We start from the raw sequence: 12846 nt of genomic DNA, 5'->3' as shown, positions 1-12846 counted from the left end.
TGCTACAAGTATATGCGATGCGGTTAACCACTTTGTGCAAATCCAAGCGAGACAAACACCGAAGTTCAGTTTGTATTATGAAAGTGAATTTGGATAATTGAATGTTTGTGCAATTGTTTTTGAACGAATACTGAAATGTCAAGGGTTACAGTTTTTTCTTTAATTTTGTTCTCAACTTTAAATTTAGTATATTAGTAATATAAATATTTTGACGTCAGCTATGTGTTCTTGAATGTCTATGTGTTAGAACACATAGCTGACGTCAAACACCGCCGCTCAACGAAGTCTGCAGTCGCCGAACATGCTGAAGGCTCCAGCCATTATATTAGATTTGATCAACCACAGATCCTCGCTAAAGAATCCAAATTCCTACCAAGGATGTTTCGCGAGGCTATTGAGATTAAAAAACACCCTAATTTCAATAGAGAAGATGGCTGGAAGATATCACCTACTTGGGACCCAATAATACAAAAACTCAAGGCTAAACCCAAGAGCAGCGCTGCAAGACATCACGACACAGTGAGCTCATACTGCGTAGGTCGGACCATAAATAATTAATTAAAAATATGAAGGTAGAACGAGCAACATCTTCTGTCAAGACGAACACCATCTCAGTCTGCCCGTGACCATGATACCTGCAAAGGTGTCGAAACGTCGGGAACTAAAACCAAAAATTAAACCGCGATAAAATCCGTAAAAGTCGTTTCATTTCAATGTCATATTTATTTGTACAAACGTGATTTTTATTTTATCTACTTTAAAGAATTATATCTTTACTCCCGAATACTGCAACTGGAGTTAAGTTTCATACGTCGTCGAGTAACAAATATAATAGCATGATACTTAAAGATTATTGTACCTATAAGAGGGATCAAATATGTCAGTATTCCCTGTTTAGTCATACATCCGTTCTTAAGTTCACGTAAGCTTAAATAATCTCAAGTTTTTCGAGTTTTTTTTTCTCCAGGGTAAACTAGTTCACAAGTTAGTCACTCATGAATCATGGTATTATATGCCAAAACCAAGGGCAATAAAATGAGTTCCTAAGAATTCTTAAGTAGCTGAACACGCGATTAGTGCTTTAACTAAAAAGTTTTTAATGCGATGCAGAAACTGAAGGAAGTTTAAAAATTTTATGAGTAAGAGTTTGTTTTAGTTTGAATAAAGTGAATTTGTAAATCTAGTGTGGTTTAAGTTCTTATGTAATTTCTGAACGTCGCCGTGTAATATCATAAGTCTGAAATTCACTTTAGTAATCAGATAAATATAAACATTTTTTGCTCACGTCTCTTTCAAGTAGAAATGTGAAAATATATAATATTTATGTAAAAGATACTTTGCTCAAGGACTATTAAAAAAAATAGGTAGTGCGTGCTGAGCGAGATTCGTTTTATACTAGTACTTTTTAGATTTTTAATTTATGAAGATTCAGATTTAATTTTGAAATTTAAACATGTTTGTTATGAACCACCCTTGAATTAAATTTCGTTTTAATCATATCTCAATTTAATGTAACATTTTTACCATTTTGAGACTTACTGCATTTTTAATTACAGGCAAAACGAACATTTTGTTTAAGTGTTATGTCATTAGTTAAGGGTATGTTCGTCTATTAAATGCAAAAGCCTTAATATAACAAAAGGGTTTATAGTCTCAGGCAACAATACTGACCCATTTTCTTAGTCCCTCTTTTTGACAATATTGCATCATTACGCTTGGCTCCCAGAAACTAATATTACGCCTCGCTCGCAATTTGTTTTGGTTTGAACATAAAAGAAGGAACTTGCTTTGGGTCATATGAAACTTACCGTACAATAAAACGCTTTTATTTATCTTATATCGTGTTATATAAATGAATTTCTAACGGTTTAGTTGGTATTTTATTGTATTTTTTGGAATGAAATTGATAAGTTAGTTTAGGAATCATGGCTGTATGATCATTCTGATGTGTTTCAAGATAGATGTTTTATTTAAAACCTGGGTGATCTGAATAATTTGCTTCTGCTGGGCTGATTGGTTTACTGAGTGATTTACCACCGAGGGCACTACGCAAAGATGTAAGAAACATTATTGAAATCGTACCAGTTGTTTAGGTAGAGTTCAGTGACATAGATACAAACACTATAATTATAAATATAACAGAAACAATTTCAAAGAGCTTATGTTTTTGTCTTTTTTGCTACAAACCAAACCACAAAAGTAATTTTGATGAAATTGAAGGTCGCGACCCTTAAAGCATCGTTGTAATCAACTCGATTCACATAGATATAGGGCAACAGACATCCCAAACAAAAGAAAATCAAATTTAAAGACTATTCGTTCCAATCCAAGTTTTATGAAATCCGTAATTTCGTGAAAGCTTTCGAATACATTTTTATGCGCCTTTAATGAGTGCAGATACTATGATGAGGGGCGCAACGCGACTGCGGCAGATTTAATTATAATCGTTAGCGACATTTCAAGAGACATTAACATAAAATAGCGGGATTTTTTATCGTTATTTTATCGATTTTCTTCTTCATTTTTACCGAAAGTGAGGAAAGATAACTTTATTATAGTATTGTGTACGATAATGGTTTTCGATTCGGTACAAGGTCAGGACTCGAATTTTGAGGCAGTGTTTCAATGTACCTACTAACTACTGTTTTTATTCAATAGAACAAATTATTTATATTTTTTAGAGTCCTGGGATTTCCCTTTAAATTTTGCTGTCAGAAACATTCAATATATTTTTTTCTGTTACAAACAGTTCTTTCTGTAACCGAAAAAAGAGCCCGCGGTCAATTCTCGTGTAGGACAAGCTATTATAGGTCTTTGTGTATGTGACTTTTTGTGAAAACTCCGCGATGCAATTATCAAGAACCTGAAAGCAGGACTCGTAAAAAAAATGTCTTTAAATTAATTATTAAACAAAAACTAAATATTTTTCCAGCTGCCAGCATCAACGAGACATGTATGTTTAACGAGCAATGCGAAGACGTCTACTTCAAGACAGAATGCCGGAACGAGAGATGCGCGTGCAAGTTCGAGATGGTGCCCGAGGTGACGGTAGATGGCTCTGTCATCTGTACCTGTAAGTATTATCTAAATCTTCACCAAAATTGTAATAATACCACTTACTAATACCATGTGTATTGTACCGTAGACTGCTAGTACACTGCGTTTTGAGGTCTTGCTTCCACATTAACAAAAGTATTGGCTTAAGAACTATTAATGCCAGAGCAGAATATTTTTCCGATTGCCTACGAAATTTTAAGAACAATTAACAATAGGCCTGTTTCCACTAAGAATAAATCGGGTGGCTTAGACTTCCTAATGATTAATCATGATATGCAGTAAATGAAAAAATATTATTTTTATTAAAATAATATACGATTAATAATATTTTTGGAAAATAAAATCAGTAAAATTAGGCATTCAACCACGTGACTTCAAACACCAATCAGAGATGAGTGACGTCACGCCTCGCAAAACAATGTTGTAGCTGTCACTTTCAATAGAGTGTCAATCAATTGTCATTTTCGTCCGAAGTGATCAGTTTATTTTATGTGCTTTTAGTTTGTTTTCTTAGCAATTTATTGTTGTTAATTAAGTTGATTGATAGAAAGTTTGTGTCATACATAATGGAATCAGGATTTACCAAAGCACAGTATTTATAATAAGAGGAATGCATTATTTGTTAAAAAATCTCCTTGACTAACATATACAAACTCCAATGTTTCGCGAGGTGTGACGTCATTCAAGAGGCCATGACAGTCTTGGCCTTTTCAAATGTCAATTTGAAATTAATTTTTATAAACGCAAAATAAATACGTAAAACGCATATTTTTATAAAAATATTATATTTTTGGGGTAAAATAGATACTAAACTATAGTTTTAAACATATTTCCAAATTTTGTCAACAGGCCTATTTAAGTACTTAGAGAGAATTCTCAGTAGGTTTTCGGAGTAGCTCAGAAATACCAACTAATATTATCACAGTTTTAAATGTGTTAATGATAATGTTTTCAGCGGTAAAGCCAGTGGAGGAGTCGACGAAGACTTTGGACCCGGCGATGATCGGCGTGCTGGTCGGCATGGCGCTGATGTTCGTCATCATTTGCGTCGTGCTAAGGCTCTTCAGCAGGTGGGTTAAGCTGTATTTATTCTTGGAAAATTTTTGGTGCTTTGTTAACTTAGAAAGGTTTGTTTGAATCTTCAAATTTCGTTAAAATATTTGAAGCTTCCACTGACAATTTAACTACAATGAAGAAAACTTATATCTTTACTAGTGCGAAATCGGGAGGTTTAAAGATACAGATATTCTAGCAACAAAATCATATGGTGTTCAAAATATTACTAATATTTTGATGTAATGCGTTTCAGAGCAAGATGGAGGGAAAACCGCACAATCTTCAACACGCCCAACCCACGACTGATGAACGTGTCCCTGCTAAGAGACTCAAAACTTCTGCATTCTCAGGTAAAAAACCTGTATGAGAAAATTTTATACGTCCGTCCACCCCTGACGACTCGTGACGTAATACCTAGGAGAAAGTACACGCTGGTTATGCTACATTAATTGGCAATCTCACACGATTGATGACTGAGTGTACGTATGGTTGCTGATTGAGGAGTTATATAAGACATTGTAAAGTATGAGTATAGTAAATTAGAAGATGAGATTTTTAAAGCGCTTGAGCCAAAATTAATTTCTTGACTAATTTGAATATTTTTGGCAATGTTTGTTATTTAATAAATATTTTTTCTTCCTTCACTTCACTTAGAAAACTTAAACTATTTTAGAAGGCATTTTTACCATGGAAAGATATTCCTCACGAAAAATTTGAAAAATCGAATGTAAAATATTATTAAACATACGTTTGAACACATTCCCAGGATCGTCGTGGTTCCCGTGTCAGTGTTCGTCCTCCGTCGAGGCAGGCTAGTCAGCAGGAGCTTCGACCCCACTCGCCCAGTCCAGGTACCTTACCACTCACCTATAAGTTAAAAAAATATCTATTATCCTACATTTATTTTTTATATACGAGTACTGTAAAGGAACAACTTTGTCGATAATTTGATATAAGGCGTGAAATGTTTCCTTGCTTTATGAAAAATGAAGTTGTTCCTTTATTTTGATGTTCTTAATAAGTAAGACCAAAAAGGTATAAGAAATTGCTGTTTCACGAGCTTCTTCAGTTCTTATTAATAAACCAATCAACCATCTTGTTTCCTACTGGTTACCCTACTCAAGCTGTTTAAACTAATAGTGATTGCTTTTTTGTAATCCTTTCTTTGCCTCGTTTTTGTTCAAACCTTTTTTTTATAGCCATGCGTTTTAGTCTCTTCCTCTCTACGATAATTAATATAAAGCTGAAGAGTTTCTTTGTTTGTTTGTTTGAATGCGATAATCTCAGGAACTACTGGTCCAAATTGAAAAATTCTTTTTGTGTTGAATAGACCATTCATCGAGGAAGGCTTTAGGCTATAAACCATCACGCTGCGACTAATAGGAGCTAGGATACAATGAAAATGTGAAAAAAAAAACCGGGCAGGTATACCTAAATCATAACTTATATCTTCTACCCACGGAGACGAAGTCGCGGGCAACAGCTAGTCTAGTATAATCGCGCTAATATGTGCGCGTTGAATTGATAGTATTCAAAACAATGTGGCCATGTATTTTTAACTGTTTCCTGATTTATAAGCCATTGATTATGAACAGTTAAACCCTCACACACAAACAGCAATTTCTTAATAACCTCTAAATATTTAATACAGTTAGTTGATGCATATTAATTCAGCTTAAAAAAAATGACTGGATATCTTATGAATTTGACTATATTGAATGAAAATTTTATTTTTTCTTTTAAACTTTTTGAAATACAACTAACTGTATACAATTTTATGATATGCACTATAAATGTGGTATGTTATATGTGATAGATGTTTCAATATTGATGTGTTTAAACTATCTAAATGTGGTGTGTTTGTAAACTCCTTTTGGTTCACAATTATTGAAGGGGAACGGGCAAATTTAATTTTCAATTAGGTTTATAAGAAACGTTTTTATTTACACACACAGACACACCAATGTACAGATGACAATACTTGTTTACCTCTTTATAATATTTACTATTAATTAACACACTGTAATACACACTTGCTTGCAGTCGGCTTGCTTAACACTAACAATAAAAAATGGCTGACAATTTACTCAAAAATACGTTATGAAAACTGCAGCTAAGCTTATCAGCCTGATAACTAAACGACGTAACACCTAACAGTTCCAATTTCAAGCACTTTTGCCTCTGCAGAACTACTTGCTTCTTTAACACTATTAGCACACAGAAAACAGACGACTCTCGATTAATATTTTGCCTATTCCCCTGTTCACTGACAATGCTAATCATAATTATTTCATGTATCAACAGCACGCCACCATCAAAGTCATCAGCTACACCGAAAGCCCTCAGGTTACATACGATATCATTTTGCTTGTTATGCTCAATTGTACTTTAGTTTTTAATACTTTAGGTACACAGTAGAATTGATCTAAAGAGAGTAAAACAAATGAATAAAATCAATACCTATATTTTTTTGTACCAATATTGATATTTGAATCGACACATGTTTTACGATAAGTATGTTTGGACAGTTCCTTTTCATACTTTAATTACAATAAATTAGGTCACGTACACTGTTGACGCCTTGGCAAAGTCAAAATAAAAGGTTTTATTCCTTAAACAATTACAAGAATGTGTGCTGTAGTTTATATATTGCAATTGTGGAAGTGTGACAAAACACTACATGGTATACAGTCACTTCCAATGTCACTTTACCCTAGAAAATATAATAGTAGTAACAGTCACCAAAGTTTTTAAACTTACAATAATACATAGAATTACTCTTAGTAAAAGTTTTTATATACACGCGTCATTTATTTTAGTACACTAAATTTTACACTGAGTGTGACTAGAGAACAACTTTCACTACACTTGTTTATATTATGTATTTATGTTTGACTAACAATTTAGTTTTTCTTTCTGTGGTGTTTAATGTTTGAAACTATTGTATAGGTTAAATCCTTAATTTAGATAAAATCTCTGAAGATTAGATTGTGAAAAAAAAACGAAAGAACCTATGTAGATAAATATTTAAACAATATTTAAGTCAATGATCATGGATTTTATTTAAAACAGACGAAAAAATTCAATCTGAAATAACTTTTAAAATTAAACTCACAAGGTTTAATTCACTTTGCTGACTTTAAATATTGTTTTGAATATTCATTTCAGGATAGTTTTAGTTCAATACTTTATTTGTTTTTAGTAGTCAAAACTGGCTAGTTTCGTTTGGATTGCTACTACATAGATAACTATAGAAAACTGTCTGCTTTTATATAGCTAAAGTGGCCTTTCTCTGTGAATTAAATGAACTAAAATTCCCCTAACTCATTTCATCAGATTAAACTTGACAATCCATTTTAATATTCTTGTCATTAGAAACCATTCAAAAGTAAAATAAAATATAGATTTTATACTAAATTGTTAAATTGCATGACATTTTAAATTAAACAAACATTTTTATCAATGCAATTTAGCGACCATGATTTCGTGAAGTAACGAATTCAATCTCTAACCGAAGTTTTTTAGAATAGATATAATTATTTAAAAAATTGATTAAATTTAAGCTTCTCATAATATTTGAAAATCATTTTAGGAATCTCACAGCATGCGGTCCTTTTTGAAAATCATGCTCCAAGCATGCTTTGCCTTTAAAAATAAAAGCTTGTTTAGACTTAGCGGGAAATATCATGCTAGTTGCAATACATTACGGTGCGGTGCAGTGTTGTTCTAAACAGTAATGTAACAACACCGGCAATGAATCACAACTTGCACGATGTTTATCGCTCAATCTAAATCAGCTTTTAAGCAAAAATGAGGTTTTATATCATAATTGTTTTGTTTCCAGGATCTCGCCGCGGGTCTAGAGCCAGCAGTGGGCATTCGGCGACTTCGCTAAGATCGGCCACTCTAAGGTCCCCGACCACTCCCGGGCCAACCTCAGTTACCGTGGAAATCCGCGCTCCAGATGTGTAAATGTGACACAATGACAGAAAACAATAAATATTTCTATTATAAGAGATGAAAATGTCAAATGTCTCAGAAGGATAGGAGTGTAACCGATAATATTATGAGTAGATTGGGAAGTGTGTCAGAAAGTCATAAGAGCAATGTCCAATCCATCGTTTAAATATTTTGTGATATAAGCCGATGGTTCAACAATATATTAGACGTATATTCATCAAGTTAATAGCAATACTATGCACTGTATCTGTCGTAAAATCAGCCACTTAAAAAGTGCCTCAAAAATAACATACAATTTTCAATCACAAATATATAATTTTCGTAATAAGTAATCATAATGACACAAAACTAGGAAGTAATGTTTAATGGATAGTTATTTAACACATTCATAACCCAATTAAGTCACATTTAATAGACGTAGAGCACAGTTCAACGATTTATAGATTTATTAAAGAGTTAGGTTTACTTACTTAAGCTTTTTTAGCAATAAAAATGAAGCTTTTTGGCAAACATTTTTGTAGTTTGATAGTTTAAAAGGTCGATTATTATAGTTAGGTCCAGTCGTTTCTTCTTTTCGTAATCCCATGTAAGTACCTAATGCTAGATTCTACTCCATGCCATAGAAATAACGTTTAGCTTACAAGTAAGCATTGTAGTAACTAAAGAAAATATTTTATTTACGGGGACCATCCTCCAGAAGGGAGCGATCAGAATTTTGAACGGTGGATATTTTAAATATATGGTGGGAAGCTTCTACGCCGCTTACTATACTATAAGACTTTCAAATTTTAGCTTTAAGAGCGATAGTTTTCTTTTAACAATTTCTATGAGAGAGAGTTGTGAATCGAAGTTAAGATTTCTTTACTGAGTTCTTTAGTGTCGTTAGTCTTAATAATGTGTAAACCGGGGAAATTTACACATGTATAAAATAACTATTTCATAAGTTACTTCATTGCACTTCTGATGCTTAGACCAAAGTTTTATGCAATACGCACAAAATGTGAGTACATTTAGTGGTTCAGCAAAAATATACGACAGCAATTACCTACATGTTTAGGAAGAAATAACATAAAGACAAAAAAATATTATCATTATCATTAAAGTGTATGAGTAATACCTCAATTACGGGGAAGAATTGATGTATGACCGATACAGAATCATTCACTATGGAAACTAAATTACTGGTGTAAGTACTTAACAAAGATAAAATATGCTCACATTGTGAAAATGTATTTCGTACACAGTGCTAGTTATGTACCTATTGAAAATATATGCTGTAATCTAATTATATAAACTTTTATTATAATATAACTTATACTTCCCAATTGGTGTTTCAATTTGACTTGCTAAATTGTTTGTTGCGATGGATCCTTTCATGAAATATACTTACAAACTTGTTGCTTTCATTTAAAAAAACACTTTTCTCTAAAATATATTGAATTTCACTAAGGGCTTGGAGATCGGTGTTGGTCGGTTCAACCCATCGTCATAAATTTCATCTTTGACAGAGATTTCTTTATGAATTTAATCCTTGGGTCGCCGGAGGTTCCACAAATCTTTGAGTAATAATAAAGGATGAGAACGAGAAATATTTTAGTTCATTACACTATGTTCAACTTATGTCACTAGCGCTACCTATTATAATAATATGGAACTTTAAAGGTGGCATTTACATTATCATGAATACCTTACAGGAATCTTGTACTGTATGTACTGCTATTCCTTTCTGACTTTCCAAACTCTATTTTGGGTTGCGTCGGCTTTCTTTTAGTTCAAACTGAAATAAACAGATGGCGCTGTCACAGACCTTTATTTTAGATACATTCATCAGCGGTTCTCTAGAATTATTTGTATGACAGACAAGCACTTGAGGTAACTGGTAACTTTTTTTATTATTATTACGCTGATATGAAGTTGAGCACCTTATTTATTTAGTTGCCTATAAGCAGTAAAGCAGCCAAGACAAGAGCTAACTTTGGAACTTAACATATAAATGTTTGCGATTTAGTTTAAAAAATGATCGAATTAAGTATTTCAAAACTTTGAAGCCTATGAATCAAGTAATAAAATAGCCAACATAAAATTAAACTTTCAAACACACGTGTGCCTATACACCGTAACAAAAGTAGTGAAGCAAATATCTCATAGCATGAGAGCAAACAAGCCCAGAAGCCTTGAATATGATGGAAACATACTGTCACATTATAATTTAATTTTAAATTTATAAAATGTCACAGTACATTTTGTTACGCTCCAGGAAGTTTACCATCACCTCTTAAGGCCCTAACATAGCCTTTTTGCAACTGTTTTAAATATTATCCAATTAATGATTGGAACACGAATATTGCTAATACCTTATATTAATAAAAAATAAAACAAAATCAATAAACTGTACTCGTAAATTGAAATCCTATCTTTATGTTAGTGTTACAAACCCAAAAGATAAAAAGTGGCTATTGCTGAGGCTCATCCATCCCAAGGGCCATGATGTTTTCTTTTTATGGAATAATTGTGACCACGTTACAGTTCTGTCAAAGTATTAATTATTACTCAATATATTATCAATACCGTCGTTCAACGAGCCAGCCCCAACCGCAAGAACCCGTATATTTCCAAGGAGACGAAGCAGTCAAAAAGCTTATACTTGGAACTAGGACAGTGTAGGAACTCACTATATTTCAGTTTCAAGTGAATTTTCACTAAGTCTGACATTCAAGAGTTCTCTTTGAGTTAAATTTATTTATTTTATGTTTTATGTCGTCAACTTCATCTGTGATGCAGCTGTTATGAATACTACCAAACTATCCGTATCTATCGAATTTTTAAGTACTTGCAGTTTAATTTTTATTTTGGACATTTTAGGTTCAGAATTTCTAACATTAAATTAAGTTGACGACAAAGATATCGATAAATGAACTGATCAGACGTTCTAACACAAACATGATCGATCATGTTCGTATTGAATTATCATTAGTTGTGTAGTTCATTTTTTTTAAAGTTATTTACCGTTATCGTTACCTTTACCGTTACCGTTTTATAATTTAAAGTTTAACACGCTTAGTAGGACTAGTTTCATGTTCACAAAATAAAGTTTATTAATCTTTACTAATATTATAAAGCTGGAAAAAAGATTGTTTTTTTAAACGCGTTAAACTCAGGAACTACTACTCCGATTTGAAAAAAGCTTTCAATGTTCGATAGCTCATTTATTGAAAAAGGCTTTAGGATACCATAACGTCATGATTGATAAAATCGGAGTACTATACATATAGTTATAGCTACGCGCAACAGCTAGTTTATATTAATATAAAATAAAATACTCAACACATTGACCATATTTACATGTTGATGTTAGACTACTAAACGTTTGGCTAAATGCTAATTAGTAATTAACATAACCATGAATAACAAAATCCATTCTGAATTTAGAACCTCTCTAAGCTAAGTAATCAGAACGTAATTAATATCTAGTATTATATAATAGTAAGCTTATAACAAATTAAGTCTAACGAAATAGTTTTCAATGGTCCATTTAATTTGAACTCTCGCTGTGTCCATCACGCACGTTTCATTCATGTAATATTCATTAGGTAATTGCATAAATTACAGAACGGAGCAACTTTCAATATGAATGCAAATTTTTTGGAGTAGGTACATTATTTTCATTAACTGGGAATCAAAGAAAAATATGAATTGCCATTTTATGTTTCGATTTTCTTTGTCTTGTGTACTGATACAGTGCTTTGGATAGAACTTGAAGAAATTAATAGTCTGAATCTTCGTAAACGTGATTGTTTGTTTTATATTAGCGGTTCTTGCGCATATTCTTCGCATTACAACAGTGTCCCACTGTTGACTATTCGCAGTCATTCTGCTGCAATCATTTAAAGGACCCCCTGCGGCATACTTAATTTGGTCCGTCCATCTTATCCTATGAGTATATGCTTGAGAAATCAATGATCAATTTTATAAATGAACCTTCGGTACACCGACCGAGACGACACTTGAGACAGAAAGATATTTATCATACATTCAAGCATTATGTGTTGAATTTATTTATTCATACTCAACAAATAAAAAACTTATTTACCACTTATAATGTATAGTTTGCATTATAATGAATTGACACAAAAGTGATCTTAGATTATGGAACGCTAACGATATTTTGTTTCAATGACAAATTATATTTTCTTCCATGCACGTTCTAATCTTTTCATCTCTTCTATAGACCTCAGAATACATGGAATCTAATTTATTTCTTACCCAGCTATAGAGACACGGCCATGCAAAGCCAATTTCCCAAACTAGCTAATAAAAAGATCGCATTGAGTTTGACGCGGGTATCTAATATTTTACAAAGGTATGTCTCTGATTGGTATCCGGTTAACATAAATTTTGTCCGTGGTATTAGATTGCGGTAGTCCCTAACAAGATTTGTTACTCGATTTTGGGCTTATTCGATATGTAACCGATGTAGGTATGTTATTCGATATTTACGTTTGAAGTGAAAAATGCTAGTTCTTTTTACACGACAGCTTTAGAAGAGTACGATTTCTTTATGTGTATATAAGAGTATAATTTGAAATTTGTGGTTTTGTGTCTATATTGGTTGAATCTTATACAACCATACATTTCGAGATGATTCCATGCCAAAATCAATTTCCATTTCAAGTATTTGGAATCAAAGATTGAACTTACTTTTTTTGTCTGTTTTTTACATATTCCGTATGTTGTACCTGAGTAAACTGCTCTGTATTGACGACGTCATATCTC

General features: G+C 32.6%; 1 protein-coding gene across 3 annotated transcripts in view; it reads left to right on the top strand.

The window, feature by feature from the left end:
* LOC113500548 overlaps positions 1-9398 on the top strand; it is a 51405-nt gene extending 42007 nt beyond the window's left edge. The window contains exons 4-10 of one of the 3 annotated variants that reach the window (XR_003401217.1): positions 2933-3073; positions 4013-4127; positions 4367-4463; positions 4880-4964; positions 6418-6459; positions 7958-8233; positions 8296-9398. Coding sequence is in view for 2 of the 3 variants with exons in the window: in XM_026881379.1 (XP_026737180.1) it covers positions 2933-3073; positions 4013-4127; positions 4367-4463; positions 4880-4964; positions 6418-6459; positions 7958-8085 (608 nt within the window). In the remaining variant the exon portion in view is untranslated. Of the gene's footprint in view, positions 1-2932; positions 3074-4012; positions 4128-4366; positions 4464-4879; positions 4965-6417; positions 6460-7957 lie in introns of all 3 variants that reach the window. The other 2 variants (XM_026881379.1, XM_026881380.1) reach the window with 2 other exon arrangements.
* The last annotated feature ends 3448 nt before the right edge of the window (positions 9399-12846 follow it).

Source organism: Trichoplusia ni, chromosome 14, assembly GCF_003590095.1.
Source record: "Trichoplusia ni isolate ovarian cell line Hi5 chromosome 14, tn1, whole genome shotgun sequence".
Classification (NCBI taxonomy): domain Eukaryota; kingdom Metazoa; phylum Arthropoda; class Insecta; order Lepidoptera; family Noctuidae; genus Trichoplusia; species Trichoplusia ni.
Note: the sequence above shows the minus strand (reverse complement) of the source record. Positions and strands in the feature narration are given on the sequence as shown.